Below are 21,794 nucleotides of genomic sequence, written 5' to 3'. Positions count from 1 at the left end.
GAAACTGATGGGCCGTTGGTCGTCATTGGCTTACGAGCTCTACGTGCGCCCCAACGCATCGGACGTTGTGGATGCTGATGAGCGCATGAACGGACACCCATGTGTAGACCGTGTGAGCCATGTCTGTTCAGCTGTGTCGCAATAAATTAAAGATAAATAATGTTGTTTAGTCGGACCAATGCGGTCCGCATGTATCCCGTGGTGGGCGGCTTTGTACATTGCTAAAGCTAGTATGTCTCTTCGGATCTCCATGTAGCAGTGGTGATCCGCAGAAGTGCTCTGATGCGCTAGAGGCCATCAGAATCCACGGTGCTTGCATGGAGATATCCGTTGGGATGCCCTGGACCCCCAGGGAACGGCGCCGCCAACACATTTTTCTCACATCCTCATGTAACACCCATATCTGGTGCACGTACACAGGAGCCTTTGCGTATATCCTTGGGGGTCGCCGACGGGCGCTAGAGGATGGGTCTCTAGAGGTGGCATAAATCTGCCCCATGCAGGATGAGAAGGCTACCAGACCGTGCTAGAATGTCTTGTGGGAACTCCATTGCCAATGCGAATGCATGCTGCACACTCTATGGTAATCGGGGAGTACCTCAGGAGATACCCGGATACCGGCCGGGAACAGCATGGTGTGGGCGCGGCGCCTTTGTGCACACATTTATTTTGGGTCCTTCACACTAGATAACGTATCCCCGTTCCAGCATGGTGCTGCCTTCCCGTACATCCATCTACGCGTCAGATAAGAAGGATACAGGAGAGATGGTCGGCGCGGGGGCGGTTGCGGGCGCACGTCAAGTCGAGCGCTGGGTCTTGACGGGACGTGCGCGTGGCCCGGCTCGCGGACCACACATCGGATGGTATGCAACGTTAAGGATACGCACACATAGCCGTAGTCACTGTAATGGTAGCATGACCGGGCATCCAGAATTTTATCACTAGTAAATGGTGGGATGTCATGCGGTCTCAAGAGGAGCGACGCTCCGCTCTACACATAGTATAGACTGGCAAAGTGTCGGTGTTTGGGGATTTAACTCGTTGCTCCCTGCCTCATGTCATGCATGCTGCAGTGAGGCAGGGAACGCTTCCCCATGTACATCCATTCCGCCAATGTAAAACCATTTGTCATGTGTAGAATAAATGGTGAAATCATCACGTGAGTGTCATGACTGGACTAATATTTATACTCCATTCCTCGCGATCTGTATTCACACTCATGGTGCCTATTTTTCGAAAATGTTCAGAAGTGTCTTCTACAATGTGTTCTTAGGGACTTCAGAATTTCAACGTAAGAAATGAAACATATATGATGTAATGTCTTTGTAATCATCCAAAATAATGATAAGTGTTTGGGAATTTTTCCGAGTAGGCCAATGAGTGGTCGATAAGTGCGATGTATTGAGTGGGCTGTGCGCCGTTTACTGAGTGGGCCGGTCTGACAGTATAACTCCCGCCACTTTTTTCCCCCAGTCTGCCCCTGAACATAATCAGTGATATTGAAAAAAGTTGAATATATATCAATGAATATTAAAAAAATAGTTTAGGGTTTTGTCAACATTTTAAAGTTTAAATGGTGGCTCTAGCTGAAAGATTGAGGGAGAAGAAGGGCTTGGAAGTTGAAGAAGTTTTAAGAAGTTTATTTATAATTAAGTTTATTTATATTATAAGTTTACTGATAATAATTAAAACATAAGAGGTAGAAAGCTGAAAAGGCATGGCAGTCATTAGCCTGGTCCTAACCAGACCCTCGTACATTTCATTTGTACAGAGGGTCTGGGGTCTCTCCATTGACAAACGTTAACTTCCTTGAAGGCGGGTCCTCTGTTGAAGTTTAAAACTATTGGATCCGCCCAGAGCCACTCTGATTTGCCATAACTGATGAAACAAAGGTTCTGTACGTCTTCAGTCACTTCTCAAAATTTAAAAACAGCACTGGAACTCAGCAGGGTTGATGCAAAGTGTTTTATTGGTTCTCAGGTAACAAAGATTGCCAATAGAACGTGAGCGTGATCCCGGGATCAGACTGAAGTTTTATCCGTACAATTTAACTTATATAGTCTTTCTCCCCATTTTTTTTCCCCCACAACATAACCAATCGTAAGCGTTCGACTTAGCCAATTCCTTCACCACTACTGTAACGGAGCTAGCTGCCGTAGCTGGAAAATCTAAATGTTCTCGAACCCCGTGGGGAGGAGGGCCACAACATCATGGCCACCAACAAAACTCAGCAAGGAATGTTCTTGCTCCGGCTTTAACCTATGGATATTCGGCAGCGTTGCCACAACCGCAGAATAGTTTCGCTTGCAGCTTTCTCCGCCGCCATTACTGAACTACTCAAACTAGTGCACAACATTAACGTCATCGTTCTCTGCCACTCCCTCTGTTCGCTGATTGGACCTACAAAAAAAATGTTTCTGGAATTTGTCTTCAGAGCCGAGTTCCCAGACCTAGTACAGAAGCAAAATCCAAATTGAGCGGAAGTACGTAGGACGGCAGAGCCAGGCTAGGCAGTCATGGCCTGAAATTGCTGAATTTTTTGATAGCTGAACGGTTTTAATAGCTGAAGATTTGAAGGCGCTGAAAGGTGTCACGGAAGAAATATAATGATAAGAATATGAAGAAGTTGTATAAAGATTCAAAGAACAATACTTGGATGCTGAAGCAGCATTCCAACAATTATGAAGTAGGATTTCCTGGGGATATTAACAGGCACCGGTTAACAGGATTGACCCACATGTTAAAACGGCTTGCCCGAAGCGGACCGTGACCGCCACCTTGCGTGACACACCGACATAGCGCAACATCTCTGCCGCAGTGGGTGTATCTCAACATTGAGTCTTCATCCGCACGGTAAATGTCCTAATCTTAATATTATCCCTACACTGGCAACTACAAATACGTACACAATTGTGCGAACAGGTTGTGTTACATTGTCCATTATATCTCACATGCACTCAAATTATCATGTTGTATGCATGCATAGTTTTGTCAATAAATCATTTTCCTCGGAACTATTTTCTGTCCGATTCCGTTCTTCCCCTCTCGCCATTTCTCCTGTAATCGAGCGCCGCTTTGTTGAGAGGATAGCTCATAGCATAGCAGGAGCTCGTGTTGAAATGTAAAAACAGCTAGGTAACTGGCGCCAGATGTTTGTCCTTTAATTGTACTATACCATTTCATAGTACTTGCAGCGAGGCAGATATTATTACCAGGATTAAGGCATGATCCAGGATTTACTTAGTTAGTTAGCTATATACATTTCGTGAACACAAAAGTTGGCTCCACGAAGATAGGTTACTTAGTGTGTTAGCTGTCATTAGCTGATAGGCTAGCTGTACGTCGACTGACGAAAACCCGTAAACTGAAGTGGACCTTGCCAAATTACACACTGACGACCACCGTACAAGACTCGAAGGCCGAGGGGATGGCGAGCTCAGTGGGAAATGTGGCCGATAGCACAGGTATGTTGGAGATCTGAGAAAGTTGTCGAGTAGTGGTGCCTAATTTACTTGATTTGCTCATATTAGCCAACACAGCTAGACTACTTGCTACTTCTTAGGCCAGCTAACTAGCTACTTAGTAAGTAGCATAGCTGACCATAAAGCAATGCATATAGTTTGTTTTTCAATTGTTACCACGCAATGTTTGGCTAGATAGCTAACCATAAGAAATGCAGCTGTTATCTTAGGTTGCGTTGAGAGTAAAAATTGTTCGGCAAGACTATATAGTAGTTAGGAGACATTGTTAGGGTGTTTTCCGATGGATAGCATTAGCTAGCTAGTCACCCACGATTGTTCCTTGTCTTCCTAGCCATGTGTTGTCATAGCTGCGTTAGCTAGGCCGGCCGAGGACCCCAAATTAAATCTTTGTTCCATTTGTATTCGTTTCCTCCCCATAACCAATCATGTGACCCCCCCCCCCCTGTCCTCACACTCCTTAAGCCAGTCATTTTCAGTCCCTAGTCAACATTCCGTCCTTACTGATGGAAACCATTTTTCAACTCACAAGCTAGGTAGTTGTTGCGCAATGTTGTGACTCAACTCACGATGATTTGGACTGCCACTGCTGTCTCAATATGAATTTCGCCATGGAAATTATATACAGTGACTAGGTATTTGATAGTGAATTGGGCAACTTGCTATGTTATAAAGACTGTTAGCTAGTTTTGGATGCTCTTTCCACAGCCCAAAATGGTCTACACTAGTCTGCATTTCTATACCTAAGTTACATGACCGATTACGAGTTTATCAGCACCATTTCATGTTTATTTTTTTCTCATTTATTATTTGTCTCCTTTCCTTTGCCTTCCATCATCTCTAACATGTTGTTTCCCCCCTCCTTGGGTTGTGTTGGTGCTCCAGAACCGACCAAACGTATGCTTTCCTTCCAAGGGTTAGCCGAGCTGGCGCATCGGGAATACCAGTCTGGGGACTTTGAGGCAGCAGAGCGCCACTGCATGCAGCTGTGGAGGCAGGAGCCGGAGAACACAGGCGTGCTGCTGCTCCTCTCCTCTATCCACTTCCAGTGCCGCAGGCTCGACAGGTGAGGTGGGGAGGCCGATGGCACCCCCTCTCTGTCAACAAGGGTCCCAATTATCCCTCTCCTTCACTTTGAAAAAAAACAGGGAGAAGCTCCATCTGTGGGTCTTCCCTTTATACTCACACTTACGATGCTGTCAGCCGTCCACTGGGAATTCCATACTCTCTTGATCCATGTCCTTGATTTTCTTTTCTTCATAACGCCTTCTACTTTTCCAGTGGTGGTGGCTTAGTTTTCTTCTTACAGGTGGTCGTGTTTGATGCTAATTTCTGCTGCATGGTGGTTCCTAGTTTTGCTGTTAATTTCATGAACAATGACTGCTTTTGGATTTCATATTGTAACGATGATATTGTCATATTTGAAAATGTTGTTGTACACACTATCAATACTGTTATAGATGCATACATACATACATACATATCCAAATGTTAATTCTCGCACCACATTTTCTGAAGCACATTTCCAGCCAATAATAATCACTCCGCCTCCTTATCAGTTGTTCTCTCAAACAGCCAGTCTCATGACTGACAGACATATTCTGCCCTCCCACATCCCTTTCCAGGTCTGCCCATTTCAGCACTCTGGCCATCAAGCAGAACCCCATGCTGGCCGAGGCCTACTCAAACCTGGGCAATGTGTACAAAGAGAGGGGGCAGCTGCAGGAGGCCATTGAGCACTACCGCCATGCTCTGAGGTTAAAGCCGGACTTCATTGACGGATACATCAACTTGGCTGCAGCCTTGGTGGCGGCAGGGGACATGGAGGGAGCAGTGCAGGCCTATGTGTCCGCTCTACAGTACAACCCCGTAAGTGTTGGAGGAAGAAAGGGAGATCGAGGTGTTTAACTCAAGTCTGGCCTATAAATGCAGTGTCCATGCAGGCTTCTACATCCATGACTTCATCTATTGAATCTCACGTTAAAAGATCTAACAAAGCTGTGTTTCTTGTTTCACAGGATCTCTACTGTGTTCGTAGTGACCTGGGCAACCTTCTTAAAGCTCTTGGGCGTTTGGAAGAGGCTAAGGTATGTATCATCAGGTCAACATCTGCCCAACTGTAATGCTTTTTAAATTTACTTTGTACTTTGGTTTATTTGGATTTTGTTGACCATTTTAAAATCAAAATTCCCCCATGAGACAACTATCTCTCCACCCCCTCTCTCTCTTCAGCCTCCTGCCCCCATTGCCTTTTTTCAGTGAATAACTTTGTAGGCAGCTATGCATACCTCTTCACTGTTGGCATAGTAGTTCAAACATCTTCATTCTCCCTAGTCACTCCCTCTGTCCTAATGCTTTTTGCCTCACCCTGACCTATGACCCTGGGTCAAACCCCCTTCCACAGGAAGAAAGGCTGTATGCTTAAATTTGGCAGTAATAACACATTCAGTTTATGAACAAGACCTGGTCAGTTGGTTTTGGAGGGAAAATGCTGGCTCGGCTTTTTAGGATAAATGAGCTGATGAGAAGTTTAGTTAATCTTTGCAATGCAAAAGGTAAGATGGCCTCTAACCAATCCACTATACTCCATTTTTGTTCAAGAACCCACCACTCTTATGGCCTTATCCAAACCCTGCAGATTTGCTAGTCTTTTAACTTATATGTTTGATCCCTTGAAAACCCTTATGCAATATATACTGGATTGTTAGTTGAAACGTAATGATCTTGTCTTGGGTTTTGAATTAAAACTCAAAGTTTACGTTTGTGGTTTGGTGACATTGGAGTTGAAGAGTAATCACTTTGAGGTTACAGGCCATCCTATCTGGAGGGGGGGGGGAGTGGGGAGGAGCTCAGGGAGCCCCCGTGCTCATTCACTCCGCCCCCCGCGCGCTTGCTGTGGACCGGTGGAGTGTGCGCGCTCAAAGCTGTCTTCCTGACCCCACAGCTATGCCAAAATAAGGCTCCAGCAGACCTCACTGCTCTCAATCTACCAAACAGTCCCTTTAGTTTAGTTCAGCTACTCTCAAATTTATCCCAAATCTTGCTTAATTGTCCCAAGTAGTTATGTCTGGTAAGGTGGGTTTGTAGTGGTATGGTCCCTGCCCTCTAAGAGCAAGAGGCTGGTCCCAGCTGTGTCAGGCAGACAACTCTCCTTCTGCACTCTGCCGCCCGCGACAGTCTGCTGGGATAGACAGAGAGAAACCATGCACGCGCAGCACCAAGCATTGACCTCTTTATTTCAGAACTGTGGAGAGGCTTCTAGATACCAATCATTAAATCTCCAGACTTTTCTCCCTACTTCATTGGCCAGGACTACAAGAAAGCAGGACAGGATAAGGAAAAAGTATTCATAAATAATACAAATACAACTTTGGGGGAAAAGGGGGGTAAAATAAAAAGTAATAATCATTACTTCTTCCCTTTTTTCCCTGAGGATTCATTCCCAAAGCACTGTAATCAGCTCATTTGGTAAAGGTCAAGCCAATTAGCCTCCCTCCTCCTCTGCCTCAATAGTTAGGACCTAAGATTAAGTTCTTCCATAGTGATCAGTAAAACCACACCAGAGCCTTTCTTCCCCTCCCTGTCCCTCTTTTGGACATGTATTTATTTTCTTGTAAAAAGAAGAGAAACAGTTCATGCATGTAATTAGTTAGAATACTTTGTGTTGTTTTTTTCTATGACTTCTTTTGTTGAAGACCTTTTAAAAAAAATCCATATGCAGAGATAAAAGGAAAATGTTTGCAAACTCATACTAACGCGATTGTTTTCTTATTTTGTCTCTTTTGGTTTTTCCAAGACTGATATTGTTATTTAGAAGGTTTCAGGTGGGTGACAGAGTATTCCTGCGTAGGTGACTGGCGGACAGGAACTCTAGGGCAGCCTCAGTCCTCACCTCCTCTTCCAGCCAGCCGAGGCCACCTCTCTGACACACTCAGAAAATATGGTAACGGGTTTGTAACTGCCAACAAGAGAAAAAACACTTCACTACTACTCCCTGCCTGAGCTCCTCCTGTCTTGTGGCTTCCTTTGAAGAGCAAAACGACAGTTAGCCAAAAAAAAAAAAAAAAAAAGTAAAAAATTAAGAAGAAACAGTATATATTTTTTTTTACAACGGCCAACTATACAGTCAGTCAAAAAGGAAAGAATAATGGATTTGGAAGCATTTGACGTGAAAGGTGAATGTAAGCAAAACACAGTAAGACCCATCTAACTCTTACACTTTGGTTATTTTTTCCTGTTGATTTTATTTATTGGTTATTTTTTCCTTCTTGGTTTGGAGCGGCAGCGATCTGTTGGTGACGACAGATATTGCGCTGTGAGTCTGCAGTAGCGCAGGGGCTGCGCAGCGAATACCCTCTAGCGACCATAAAAAGGCGACCAGAAAGAAGTGTCAAGCGCAAGCGAGCTCCCTGGCCTCAACCTTTCCCAAATCCGTCCGGCCCCCCCCCCCCCACTCACACCCGTCCTTTCACCTTCCCTGGCCTGTTGGCAGCAGACCGCCCCCCTCTTCACCCACACCCAGCCTAGACCCCCAACAGCCCTCCCGCCTCAAAAAGGACCAGATTTACTCTTAAAAGTATTCACATCTACTTGATACTCATGGGAAAAAGTTAACCTCCCTTTAATTGACCTAAAAGTACTTCAAGACTTTTGGCTGTCCTGATATTACTCTAACCAATTCAACAAGCCCACATCCCAAACAAATGCAACTACCTGTGCCAAATTTCCACCCCCCCTTGTTCACCACCCTTCAGTGTCCTGAAAGGCAAGGTTGTTTCAGGGAGTGTACCTGTCTGGTGTAGTGGGCTTCTATAGGGGGCTCAGTCTGCCACCGACCCCCCCCCCCCCCCCCCCTCCCCGGCTAGAGGCCGTGAGCGCAGCGGCTGACCTTCACCCTCCCCCAGCAGCGGTGGGATTGTTTGGCGCATGCGAGCAGTGAATGGCGCACAGTGGTGGTCGTGGTTAGACACGCACATCTGGGCACCCGCACAGCGATGAGGCGCTCGCTTTACAGGGACCTCCACCTGCACACAGCATCCGCCATTTAAGGTTGGGAGTGATGGATATGTCCTTAGATGACACAACTAGCACAATCCCATTATGGTTTTGTTAACAGATGAATGGGGTTTTGAATAGTTGGGTTTAGCAAGGTTATTATTTTGGCTTGATTATTAGACAAGCAAAACTGCATGGTCATGAGGTCTGAACTGCAGAATGGCGGTCTGTGTATGGGTGCTGGTTGGATCTGCGCAGCGTAGGAAAAAGCACAGCAGCTTAGCGCGGCAGAATACAATGCATACAGCCCATGCTGCAGACTCACTTTTTGCTTTAGTGGAGAACATTCACTAATTCTGTTTCCTCTATCCCCTTTATTTTCTTTTCTTTTTTCAAATCTTTTTTTTTTTTTTTTTTTTAACACAACTTTCCCTTTCCTTTTTTCTTTCTACCTCCCTCTCCTTCTCTCTTTCTTCCTCCCACTTCTGTTTCTTCTCTTCCACTCCACTCTCTCTCTACCTTTCCATTGTTAAACCATTCAAGGCCTGTTACCTGAAAGCTATTGAGACGCAGCCCAACTTTGCAGTGGCCTGGAGTAACCTGGGCTGTGTGTTTAATGCCCAGGGAGAGATCTGGCTGGCCATTCACCATTTTGAAAAGGTCTGTATTTGAGTGCTTTTATAAAGTTATTTTATTATTAGATATACATTAGTGGTGGGCATAGATTAATTCCAAGATTACAGATTAAAATGGCTCATTTGAATTCCGCTGAAGGCATTCAGAATGTGTGCTACTCAAATAATGACTAAAAGTAAGTCTTTGAGAAAGGTTTTCTCAAGCCAGGTGAGCAAGGAGATTAGTTAGCTTGGCTGATAGAGCTGTGCTGACGGGCTTGCCTGAAACATAGTAGTTTGACGATGACTATTCCCCTGCGCTACATCATTGCTTGGCACCGGCATTTTCCGCATTAGCTAAGGGATGCTTTGCGTTTAGGTGGTATTTGAGAAAGGAAGAACTCGTACAGTAAACTAATTCCGCATCGCACAAGGTGCAAACAACATTTGTCTTGTCGAGGTTTCCATTGGGAAGCTTTTTAAAAATAAATTTTCCCTGAAGCAAACCCGGCAGCTTCATAGCTGCATCCATGTTAGCACGTCACGTTTGATGTGGTAATTTCATACACAAGGCATACACACAGGTTTGAAGACTCGTTCTTGCCCCCTACAGTGCAATTTGGCTAGGTATACATCCGCGCTAAAATATCAAGGTGAAAGTCATCATAGCTTGCGTAGCATAGACCCAGCTCCCAACCCAACTTTGAGAATAGATTAACGCCGATTTTTGTTTATCACCGATAAGAGCAGCACATTAACGCCGATAACGGCCCACCACTAATATAAATATTCTGACATGTTGAAGGTTGGTGTGAATTAAAACATTTATAAATATTTCACATGCCAATTCCAGTGATTAACTTGAAATGGGAAGAGAAAGAGAAAATGCTTAGGTTATTAAATATATATTTTTATATTGATAGGCAGTGACTTTGGATCCCAACTTCCTTGATGCCTACATCAACTTGGGCAACGTTCTGAAGGAGGCTCGCATATTTGACCGGTGAGTCAGAAAGGGCCAGCATTGACTCTATGCCATGTACCGGTAATTATTATTACAATGCCAACCATGAGTATGTAGTCAAAATTGATTATTCTTCCATAATGTTTTGTGCTACACTATTTGAGGGCCAAGCTGTGAAGCCACCTATTGGGGTCTACCTTTTCTTCTTCTTCTTCTTATTGGGTGCCAAGCAACGAAGCTGCTAAACTACCTATTGTGTTTCCTTCCTTTTCTTATTATTGGGTGTGCTTGGCTTTGGCAAGGTGGAAACCTATATATATTTTTTCATATTTATTATGAGTCCTCTGTCAGGAGGAAGCCTATTGCGTTTGTTCTAGTAACATATGTGGCACTCATGTTCCCATTGGTCAAAATTTGGCACATTGATACTACAGGACAGTGGCTATCCCCACACCAAGACTTCATTCATCCACATTCATCAATAGGTGGCGCTACAAGTATTGTTAGTGGTTTCAGTAATAGATAATGCTTTTTTTAACCGATCTTTTTTTTTTTTATTACAGTGATTGTCTGGTTGATCATGGGCAACGTAGGTTAGAGCTCCGCATCCACGTTTACCGATAAAAGTTAAATCAACCTCGAAATCCTTGCCTCTCACTTGTTCTAGAAGTTATTGTATATCGGTCTTAAGTGGAGGGCTTTTGACGAAAAGTAAAGTGTAGCATTGGTGTTTAATTAGACCCTGGAATTTCATACTTCTGTTTCATTTGTTATCTTTAGGGCCTATTTGTTTTCATAGAAAATACACGGGTTAAAGACGTTAACAGTAGACTTTTAGCTTTGTTAGCCATCGATTGATCTTTGTGTTTTTACCTACAAAGAAAAACCTTTTATCATGCATTGATTTCTGATCCCCAAACCATCTACTACTGCCCCTTTGACAAGGGATATTAAAATCATACTCCTGGCAGAGCGTGCTGGTCCTAGTGGAAGCACTTCCCTGTCTCTCGGTACCAACGTTACCGCTGCTGTGGATAAAGGCGAGCATGGTTTGAATGACAGCAATCCAATGCAGCCTGTTCTGCAAACATACCCCATGCGCATTTTCAGCCAAGGTCCTAGGCATCGCTCTCAAACTTGGTTTGAGTACTCAGCCAAGCTACATGTATGTTTCTGCTTCCCCTGTCGATAATTTGGAGTCAGAAATTATAAAGACATCACCTTCACTAGACAAGGTTTTTACCAATTGGAAAACAGCGGCGGTTTATTTTACATTTTGCAAAAAACTATTTTGTGCTCAAATAAATTCCCAAAAATGTTGCTTGTGCGCTGCGCGCGCTCGCACTGTGGTGGATCCTATCCAGCATCACATCAACCCCAGGATATGTCATGGGTTTGGGTTAAGCCCCGAACGTGTGGGGGGAATCTGGCTCCGCGCCTGATTAACACTCGGATTGTTAAGCAGACTAAAAAATGATAACATAATGGTTATATAAAAAATTATATGACCCTCTTCCGTAATCATGATGCCCGCCCAGAAATGTTCACTGCCCCCCAGTTAAAGCAGGCTGCTTCCGGCCCTGATCCCCAGCATGGAGAGGAGCACTACTATTAAAATCAACCTCGTCCAGGTGAGGGTAAATTACCAGTCCGGGGGTCAGTTCTCAATCTAAGAACAAAATGGAGCACAGACGGCTTTTCAGGTGAGGAAAATGGTACATAATTCCTGCTTGGATGTGCTCTTCTGTAGCAGATAATCCAGTTATCCAAAGCACCGTATGTACCAGCTCTGTAGCTACAACTGCAGTACTACATTATTACCAACCAGTTTGCTAATACTTAATCAGCTTTGTTTTCCCTGTATTTGCTCTGTTGAGCTAGTATTGTGGTGGGACTGATAGATTATTAAAGCAATTAACCATGAGAGGGGTATCAAATGATGATCATAAGTCCTGTAGAGCAATCAATGCCATTGAGTATATGGTGGGGATTAGTGAAAGGTAGTTCACAAACCCTACTTTCAGCGGGTATAGCCGGTCACATGACCCCCTAGTCTTTAAACAGGGATGTAGTTACTGACACAATGATCACTAGTCACAGTAAACTTGTTATATTAGCCAGTTTTCCAGAAAGACATTTCAAATTTGTTTTTGGGGCCATTTTTCAGTTTATAGTTGGTACAGTTTCAATCGGGATTCCAGCTAAGATACTGCCAGTGACAACGTTGTTAGAATTTGCTTATTTCAAAGGGGGTTCTTTATTAATGAAATGATGAGTAAATGCATCTACATATACAAAACATGTCACTTGAAGGAAAAAAACTTGAGGGGAAGTATAAAAGCCAGAGCCTGAGTCTGAAATTTTCTTATGCATTCTTTCGCAATCGTCAGCCTCAAAATTCGGTGGCTCTCAAAATGCTGGCTATTATGGGTGTAACAATATATTGTTGAACAATATATCGCAATATTGTTACAATTGTTACAATATATATTGTAGTTAATATATAGACCTACCAAACTTTTTTCTGACAGACTAATGTTTCGGAGGCAGTCTGTAACCTCGATTGACATAACATGAGGTATTTATTTTTTAACGTGCAAACATTTCGGACACAAATTTCAGACTGTGTGCCTTTAGTCATAATATAGATTAGGATCGTTTTTACATAGGATTGACCAATGTTTTTGTTTTGATCCAATTGTTTCAACTATCTGACCATTCCCTCTTGCACTAAGGGAAAAGAGAGGAGAACCATGTTTCATTTTGAAGTGTAAATGACCCATCTGCAACGGACACAAGCACACCTCTAAATTTCCCCAGAAATTGTACCCCCTCAAGTATTAGGATTCCTCTGGTAGGCGGGACCTATGTAATTGTAGGTTTTAAGATTCCTTAGTAAAGAGGAATGTAACAAAATGGCCTTGTTACATTGTCAAAGGTCCAAACAACAAGTTTTTATTTCTTCTCCAAAACAATGTATTGCTTCCATAAATAGCCATGGACTTGTTGCATCATTCTAAATTTGCAGACTGATGCGTCCAGTCATTCATGTAAACTTTGTCATAACTTGGGTTCCCTTGTCAATATTCCTGATATCTAGGTGTCAAATTGGCCACTGTGCTTTGACCCTTCGATCGACACCTCATTTTACCCAATAGGAGCTTCTATGTCCTGTCCTTACCATTCAATAGGCAACGAGAGACTGCATTGGAATGATGCCCCCTACCCTCTGTGTCTAAAGATGGAGCCGTTTATTAGCTCTAATTTTTACAACTGATATTTCTGTATATTTTATATAAAAATGCATACTTATTATTTATAAAAATTACATAGATTTAAAAGCATACATTTGTTGCTGCTCATTTGCAACTTAAAATACTAAGTGAACTGTAGAATGAAACAGTTGTCTTCTCATTTCCCCTGCAAGAGGGAATGGTGATTTGCTATATAGCAGCTGCAGGCATCTGTATGCAAAACAAAATTCAGGTGGAAGTAAAAATGTATTTCATTGTGTTCAAGGTTCTATTACTCGTAACACCTAAGGCTAAGAAAGAAAAGTAGTTTTTGATCCTTGTCTGAAATCTTCAAAAAAAAATCTAGTTCTGCCTGACTTGTCTGTTTTCTTGTCTCTTCTAGAGCTGTAGCGGGCTACCTTCGTGCCCTAAGCCTGAGTCCCAACCATGCTGTTGTCCACGGCAACTTGGCATGTGTGTACTACGAGCAGGGCTTGATCGACCTGGCCATCGATACGTACCGCCGAGCCATTGAGCTGCAGCCACACTTCCCAGATGCCTATTGTAATTTAGCCAACGCCCTCAAAGAGAAGGGCAATGTAAGAAAGCACACGGTGTGTGTGTATGTCCCTCTGCAAAGACCTGCTCCATACATTTATCTTTACTACTAAAACACAATGGACCAACGCATGCCCCATCCTTCTGGGTTCAGTCTGGTTTTCCTCCTTGTGCACCTGTCCTATATCGGTCTGACTGTTGGTTACTATGCATGGCTGCATTCCTCTCTTGGCATCAATGTAAGAGATTAATGATTGTCTGCTGTAAAGGATGACAAGGACCAACCCCTATGCTACAGTACTGGTGTATTTGCTTATCCTTCAAGTGCATTATTAGCAGGTAGTTACAAGATATGCATGACTGACAATAAAGGAGAAACAATGAGACAGTTTACATTTCTATCCTTGTATAGGTAGTCGTTTTATAGTCCTATTGAAACGGTTTGTGTTAGTTGACGGTGTGTATATGAGAGAAATCCTGTGTGCATATACGTGTGAGGGATGAAGCCAGTGGAAGTGTGTGCTTGGGATATTGCATGTGTGTCTCTTCCTGTGTGACTATGGTTTATTTAACCCTGTGGTGTCTCTGTACCCATATAGGTGTCTGAGGCTGAAGAGTGTTACAACACAGCCCTACGTCTGTGCCCGACACATGCCGACTCCCTCAACAACTTGGCCAACATCAAACGTGAGCAGGGAAACATTGAGGAGGCTGTACAGCTCTACAGGAAAGCCTTGGAGGTCAGCTCTGTTTCTCTTTCTCAGGCTTTATAAGTAATGCAGCCACCCTTCTTGATCCCCACAACACCCCCCTTATTTTTACCATGTCAAACAAGGGTCTGCAAGACCAATTTAATGTGGTTGACAAACTGATGTACCAGAAGGTTTTATGTTGATTGATTGTGTGTGTGTTTCCCCCGCTCCCATTTCAGGTTTTCCCAGAGTTTGCTGCTGCCCATTCTAACCTGGCCAGTGTGTTGCAGCAGCAAGGGAAGCTCCAGGAGGCACTCATGCATTACAAGGAGGCCATCAGGTTAGTTAGTACACACACTAGAAGCGCCGAGAGAGGTCATTTTGACCCATCTTTGCACTCTAGACTCGAGGCACTGACACTTTCAAAGTCAGATTTACATATGAATTCAACAGAGCAGCATCAATTCACCATTCAACTGGCTGCTTGACTTGACTAATGTGATTCATATCCCATATCAGGATTCTTTACACACACATATTTGGCCCAAAAAAAGCGTTACATTTATAGAGGCTCAGCATCCTCCGTGTTCTTAATTTGCCATCACAATTCCACAATTAATACTCATTCAATAGAAATGAAAGTGTATATACAGTCCATAACTAAAAACATTTCTTATCTGGTTTTATATGATTTTGTAATCTTCTTTCCCGTCGTTTGAAGCAAATCTTTTAGCTCCGGGCATCGATCTTCCATGATTTATCACTTCCAGTTTTGATTGAAAGTCCAGTTTTGAGAAATGTTAAACTTATATATATGCAAGATTATAAAAATGCAAGATTATAAACTTACCGTGTGTGTGCGTGCGTGCGTGCGTGCGTGCGATCAGTCAGGGCAAAAAAAAAATATATATATATATATAGGGTACACTTTTTCTATTTGACTTTTTTAGCTAGCAACAACCATACAATGGCATTTGTCTGTAATACATGAAGAAGAACAATAGCAGAACATGCCCGTGTGCTCACACACGCCCCCTTCAGTGAGGCAGAGCTACTGGCTGCCTCCCCTCCTGCTTTTTCACTGCGGCGTTTTGTACGATCAGCAAGACTAATATGTTATACAAATACGTAAAATAGATGACTAAGACTATGAAATGTGAGGACATATAATAAAAATGTGTACAAACATTACATTGGTGACATACAGAGAGATGAAATTGCACATGCTCAAGTTGAGCAAAAGAATTTGCAGCTCAGCCCAGTTTGTGTGGGGTTTGCGCAATCCGAGAGGAGGCACAGCTAGTCGCTGCCTCCTTCCGCTTCTTTGCCCGTATTTGAACAGGAAAATACACAAATTCAGCGATATTGGCTATAAAATCATTGTAATCATACAATAATTATATTTCTATCACAGATCAGTGGACAAATATTATTATTTTATATTATCCGTTTTTTTACATTTCATGATGACGACACGGGAGGCACTGACGACACAGGGGATATATCAGTGACGTGCAGTCAGGGGAGGCAAGGGAGGCAGTGCCTCCCCTGTGTCGTCAGTGCCTCCCGTGTCGTCATCATGAAATGTAAAAAAACGGATAATATAAAATAATATATATATATATATGCATATATTTATACATATATATATATATATATATATATATATATATATATATATATATATATGCATATATATATATATATATATATATATATATATATATATATATATATATATATATATATATATATATATATATATATATATATATATATATATATATATATATATATATATATATATATATATATATATATATATATATATATATATATATATGCATATATATATATATATATATATATATATATGCATATATATATATATATATATGCATATATATATATATATATATATGCATATATATATATATATATATATATGCATATATATATATATATATATGCATATATGCATATATATATATATATATATGCATATATATGCATATACATATATGCATGCATCTAAAATACAAACCTGAGCAAGGGCAGCAATCGCTATCTAATCAACAGACGTGTGATTTAGCTAGCAGGGAAAGAATACAAACATACACTTCTCAAGGACGCACACACAGTCTCAACTGCAGTGTGAAGCGTGTGTCTGTGCAATTCTCCGATATGCACTCTAACAATCACTGCTGATAGACGGTCTAAAATGTTGTGAAGCCTGATTTCTGATACTGTGGTGTCTGAAATTTAGCCATAGAGGAAACACTGCACTATATATTATCGTTCCAGGTTAAGAATACCAATGGAGGCTACGTTGGAAATCGTAAATCAAACTTTTGTCAACATTTTGAGTGGAAATTTCATTTGCTTTTGTACAGGTGTATTCGTGCACGTCGGGCTCACAGCGGAACGACAGTTTAGTAGCCACTTTGTCCATTTGCACACCTCACAGTTGCGTATTGATCAGACAAGAAGACGCGCTTATCAACTCTATTACTATTTATCAAAACAGAACGAGGGTTCAGCTGTAGCCTACTTGAAACATACTATTGAGAACATATTCGCTGACATGCATGCATTTTTTTTCCTTCATCGCAGACTTTTTTTTGCCTTTGGCGCTCGGGATTTGTCATTGGCGCTCGGGAAAACGGCATTGGCACATGCCAACATTTTCTCTATGCAGGAAAAAACCCTGGTGTTATCACCCAGTATTTTTTTTTCTTTCAAAATTCCACCCGGAAAAGATAATTTAAGGCTGTTCCACTCATGCATACTGGTAAATAGTTGCCAGGTGCACATTCTGCCATTTTGTTTCCTGTATTCCAAAGCTGCAATTCTCTTTTCTATCAGCAGATGTTGCAAGGGCTCCCGTATGCAAGTCTTCTGTTAATCAGACTAAGTTTAATATATAGTGTATAAATTAGGGCTGTCAACGTTAATAACGCGTTAACGCAATCTCACTTTAACACGTAAAAAATTGTGCCATTAACGCAGGTTTCTTTTTGGCCCTGGGAATCACCTGTCGTCACATGACTTTGACTGCCGACGGGAGCTGAATGATGGAGAGGGCTTTGAAATGGGAAGTTCCATAAAAAAAATGTGATGGCTCGGTTGACAAAACTAAGGCTTTGTGTACTGATTGTCAGGCTGAGTTTAGTTATCAACGGAGTATTTCCAGCTTAAACTATCACATGCAAGCAAAGCACACAGCTAGCAGCAGCGTTAGCGGTAGCAGCAGCAGCGTTCACTCCGGTAATATACTGTCTCAGAAAATTAGAATATTGTGATAAAAGTTCTTTATTTTCTGTAATGCAATTAAAAGAACAAATGTCATGCTTTCTTGATTCATTACAAATCAACTGAAATATTGCAAGCCTTTTATTCTTTTAATATTGCTGATTATGGCTTACAGCTTAAGAAAACTCAAATATCCTATCTCTAAATATTAGAATATCATGAAAAAGTATACTAGTAGGGTATTCAGCTAATCACTTGAATCGTCTAATTAGCTCGAAACACCTGCAAGGGTTTCCTGAGCCTTGAAAAACACTCAGCTTGGTTCAGTAAACTAAATCACAAGTATGGGGAAGACTGCTGATCTGACTGCTGTCCAGAGGACCATCATTGACACCCTCCGTCAGGAGGGTAAGACACAAAAAGAAATTTCTCAAAGAGCAAGCTGTTCACAGAGTGCAGTGTCAAAGCACATCCACAAAAAGTCTGTTGGAAGGGGGAACTGTGGCAGGAAACGCTGCACAACCAAGAGAGATGACCGCAGCCTTAACAGCATTGTGAAGAAAAGTCGCTTCCAGAATTTGGGGGAGCTTCAAAGACAGTGGACTGAAGCTGGAGTCCAGGTATCAAAAGCCACTGTTCACAGACGTGTCCGGGAAATGGGCTACAATAGCCTTATTCCCATGGTCAAGCCACTTCTGAACTCAAGACAACGGAAGAAGCGTCTGACTTCGGCTATGGAAAAGAAGCACCGGACAGTTGCAGAGTGGTCCAAAGTCCTCTTTTCAGACAAAAGCAAGTGTTGCATTTCATTTGGAAGTCAAGGCGCCAGAGTCTGGAGAAAAGGCTGGAGAGGAGCAAAATCCAAGTTGCTTGAAATCCAGTGTGAAGTTCCCACAGTCAGTGATGGTTTGGGGAGCCATGTCAGCTGCAGGTGTTGGTCCACTGTGTTTCATCAAGTCCAGAGTAAATGCAGCTGTGTACCAAGAGATTTTAGAGCACTACATGCTTCCATCTGCTGAAAAGCTCTATGGAGATGAGGATTTCATTTTCCAGCATGATCTGGCACCTGCCCACAGTGCCAGAACCACCAGTAACTGGTGTACTGACCATGGCATTACTGTCCTCAATTGGCCTGCCAATTCCCCTGACCTGAACCCCATAGAGAATTTGTGGGGTATTGTGAAGTGGAAGCTGAAAGACACCAGACCCAACAATGCAAATGAGCTAAAGGCCGCTATTGAAGCATCCTGGGCATCCATAACACCTCAGCAATGCCACAGGCTGATTGCCTCCTTGCCACGCCGCATTGTTGCAGTAATCCGTGCAAAAGGATTCCCAACCAAGTACTGAGTGCATTAATGGACATTTTCAAATGTTTGATTTTGTTTTGCTGTTATAAATCTTTTTTTTTTACTTGGTTTGAGGAAATATTCTAATATTTAGAGATAGGATATTTGAGTTTTCTTAAGCTGTAAGCCATAATCAGCAATATGAAAAAGAATAAAAGGCTTGCAATATTTCAGTTGATTTGTAATGAATCCAGAATGCATGACTTTTTTTCGTTTTTTTAATTGCATTACAGAAAATAAAGAACTTTATCATAATATTCGAATTTTCTGAGACAGTCCTGTATGGCAAAAAACACTTGCAAAAGAAGCGATCAGCTGACCTGGGTTCAACAAAATAGAAACTGTATTGTTCAATATTAAGGTCAATCTGTGGTTGCTTAAGTATCTGAAGTATGTTTGAGTGAGATTTGAATATTATAGAGCAGGATATCATAGTAGGCTTGTGTATCAACACAAAATGGTCGAAAAAGTCAATGCTAGTTTGTAATTGGGCTACTGCTCATCGCTGGTGGAGTTTATGACTGTCGTGTTCACACTTGTAGTTCGGTTATCTTAGATCTCTTGGTCCGGACCAAAAAATCAAATTGTAGCCTATAGTCTTGGTTTGCTAACAGAGCAATCGAATCTACGTTTGTTTTCATCTAACCAAACCTGCCAAGTGTGAACACACCCTTAGATGTAGACAATTTTTTTACCACTGCTCTAATCCGCCCCCACCTCGCCTCGGCTACTAAAACCACATCTTTGTTATGCTATTCCCCGCATACAGTGAGCTAAATGGAATGTATTCTTGAGCTGTAAGTAGGCCTATCAGAATGGAATGCTTGGAATGTTGGGAAACTGGATTTGAGTAAGCTAGAGCTACACCGTTGAAAGGAACTGTTGAGACCAAATGCATTGATTCACTACGCGATTGACCATATGGGGGGGATGGAATCGCCTTTTGATGCATCCACGGGTTACCAGCTCAAGTCCTTTGCACAATGCAGTAGGCTACCCAATATTAACCTGTTTAATCTTTTTTAGTCCGTAGATGTAATAGGAACAAAACGTAGGCTATTCTAAATTATGTCAGACTAGTTGTAGTATTTATCAAATGCTACTCTCATTTCACATGCGCTACTGCCCTTGTGTAACCTGCCATCTACTCTTGATACTGGAGTCCCAATCTTGATACTGGTGTCCCAGTCCCAACTGAGCTTACCTTGCCATAGCTGAATAACGACAGTTCGGTGGGTAAAATGGACATACAGTGAACCTCAAAGTCCATCGACACCTCGTTCCTATGCAAATCTCACAATTTGAAACTGCTGCTGTAAAACGGCATAACGGTTTCAAAAACCGACCCTATTTGGCTGTGGTCTAGGGCTGTACAATTAATGGAATTTGAATCACGATCACGATTTTGGCTTCACACTATCAAATTTGTGTGATCGAGCAATATTTAAAATGCATCATTCCGTTCATAGTATATATTTTTTTTGCTTAAAAAAAAAAAGTTTACACAATGTAAAATAGTGCCCTGTTGAAGTTTTGCTACATTTTTATTTTACTCTTTAAGGAAATGCACTGAATTTTGATGAGTAAGAGGACCTATTTTATTTTGATGCACATATTTGTACATTAGCAGGAATGTAGCACAATATGGATGTGACAGCAGTTATAATTTGTCTATGTCCCAATTATTAGGGGTGTTAAAATCAACAAATAATCGTGATAATTAATCGTGATCTCAATAATGATCAAAATAATCGTCAATTTTGGCCAAAATTGTGCAGTTATTCAAGCAATGATTACATGTTAGTAACAATGTCCCTGTCTTCCCCCAGAATCAGCCCCACGTTTGCAGATGCCTACTCTAACATGGGTAACACCTTGAAGGAGATGCAGGATGTTCAAGGGGCCCTGCAGTGCTACACCCGCGCTATTCAAATAAATCCTGCCTTTGCAGATGCACACAGCAACTTGGCTTCTATACACAAGGTAGGATACATTCCTCAACAATCTACATTCACCAACCTACCATCCACACACCTTCACCTACTTTACATACCAATATGCCGTAAGTGGATGTTTCATGTCAGTGTCTCTACTCTGCTCCTAGGACTCTGGTAATATTCCAGACGCCATAGCTTCCTATCGGACAGCACTGAAGCTGAAACCTGACTTCCCTGATGCTTACTGCAACCTGGCTCACTGTCTGCAGGTAATCATTCAAAGCCTACTGCGACTTTGTCCACCAGGTAGCCACTTCCTACTCTCACACACTAAAACATACTTACAGACTCAACTGTCGCTTTTACCCATTAGATTGTGTGTGACTGGACAGACTATGATGAGCGTATGAAGAAACTGGTGAGCATTGTTGCAGACCAGCTGGAAAAGAATCGTCTGCCCTCGGTGCACCCCCATCACAGCATGCTGTACCCGCTCTCCCATGGCTTTCGCAAAGCCATCGCCGAACGCCACGGAAACCTCTGTCTGGACAAGGTACAGGACCATTACAAACCCAGCCAACTATTGGCCTACTCTGCTGTTAATTGTGCGTCTCATTCCATCTGGATAAGAGCGTCTGCTAAATGACTAAATATAAATCCCGAAAGCATTGCTATTACTTTCTGGAAGGTTTTGTTGCACAGTTTAGTAGGGCTGTCACAA

General features: G+C 42.2%; 1 protein-coding gene across 14 annotated transcripts in view; it reads left to right on the top strand.

The window, feature by feature from the left end:
* The first annotated feature begins 3,075 nt into the window (after positions 1–3,075).
* ogt.1 (O-linked N-acetylglucosamine (GlcNAc) transferase, tandem duplicate 1) overlaps positions 3,076–21,794 on the top strand; it is a 54,635-nt gene continuing 35,916 nt past the window's right edge. For 4 of the 14 annotated variants that reach the window (XM_084697380.1, XM_084697383.1, XM_084697375.1 and 1 more), the window contains exons 1-12: positions 3,076–3,464; positions 4,365–4,545; positions 5,105–5,348; positions 5,498–5,566; positions 9,018–9,134; positions 10,012–10,091; positions 13,689–13,884; positions 14,443–14,583; positions 14,775–14,875; positions 20,966–21,119; positions 21,241–21,342; positions 21,447–21,626. In XM_084697380.1, the coding sequence (XP_084553506.1) occupies positions 3,428–3,464; positions 4,365–4,545; positions 5,105–5,348; positions 5,498–5,566; positions 9,018–9,134; positions 10,012–10,091; positions 13,689–13,884; positions 14,443–14,583; positions 14,775–14,875; positions 20,966–21,119; positions 21,241–21,342; positions 21,447–21,626 (1,602 nt within the window). In that variant the 5' untranslated portion in view covers positions 3,076–3,427. The other 10 variants (XM_084697377.1, XM_084697381.1, XM_084697374.1 and 7 more) reach the window with 6 other exon arrangements.

Source organism: Hypomesus nipponensis, chromosome 1 (genome assembly GCF_054491055.1).
Source record: "Hypomesus nipponensis isolate SF chromosome 1, ASM5449105v1, whole genome shotgun sequence".
Taxonomy (NCBI): domain Eukaryota; kingdom Metazoa; phylum Chordata; class Actinopteri; order Osmeriformes; family Osmeridae; genus Hypomesus; species Hypomesus nipponensis.
Note: the sequence above shows the minus strand (reverse complement) of the source record. Positions and strands in the feature narration are given on the sequence as shown.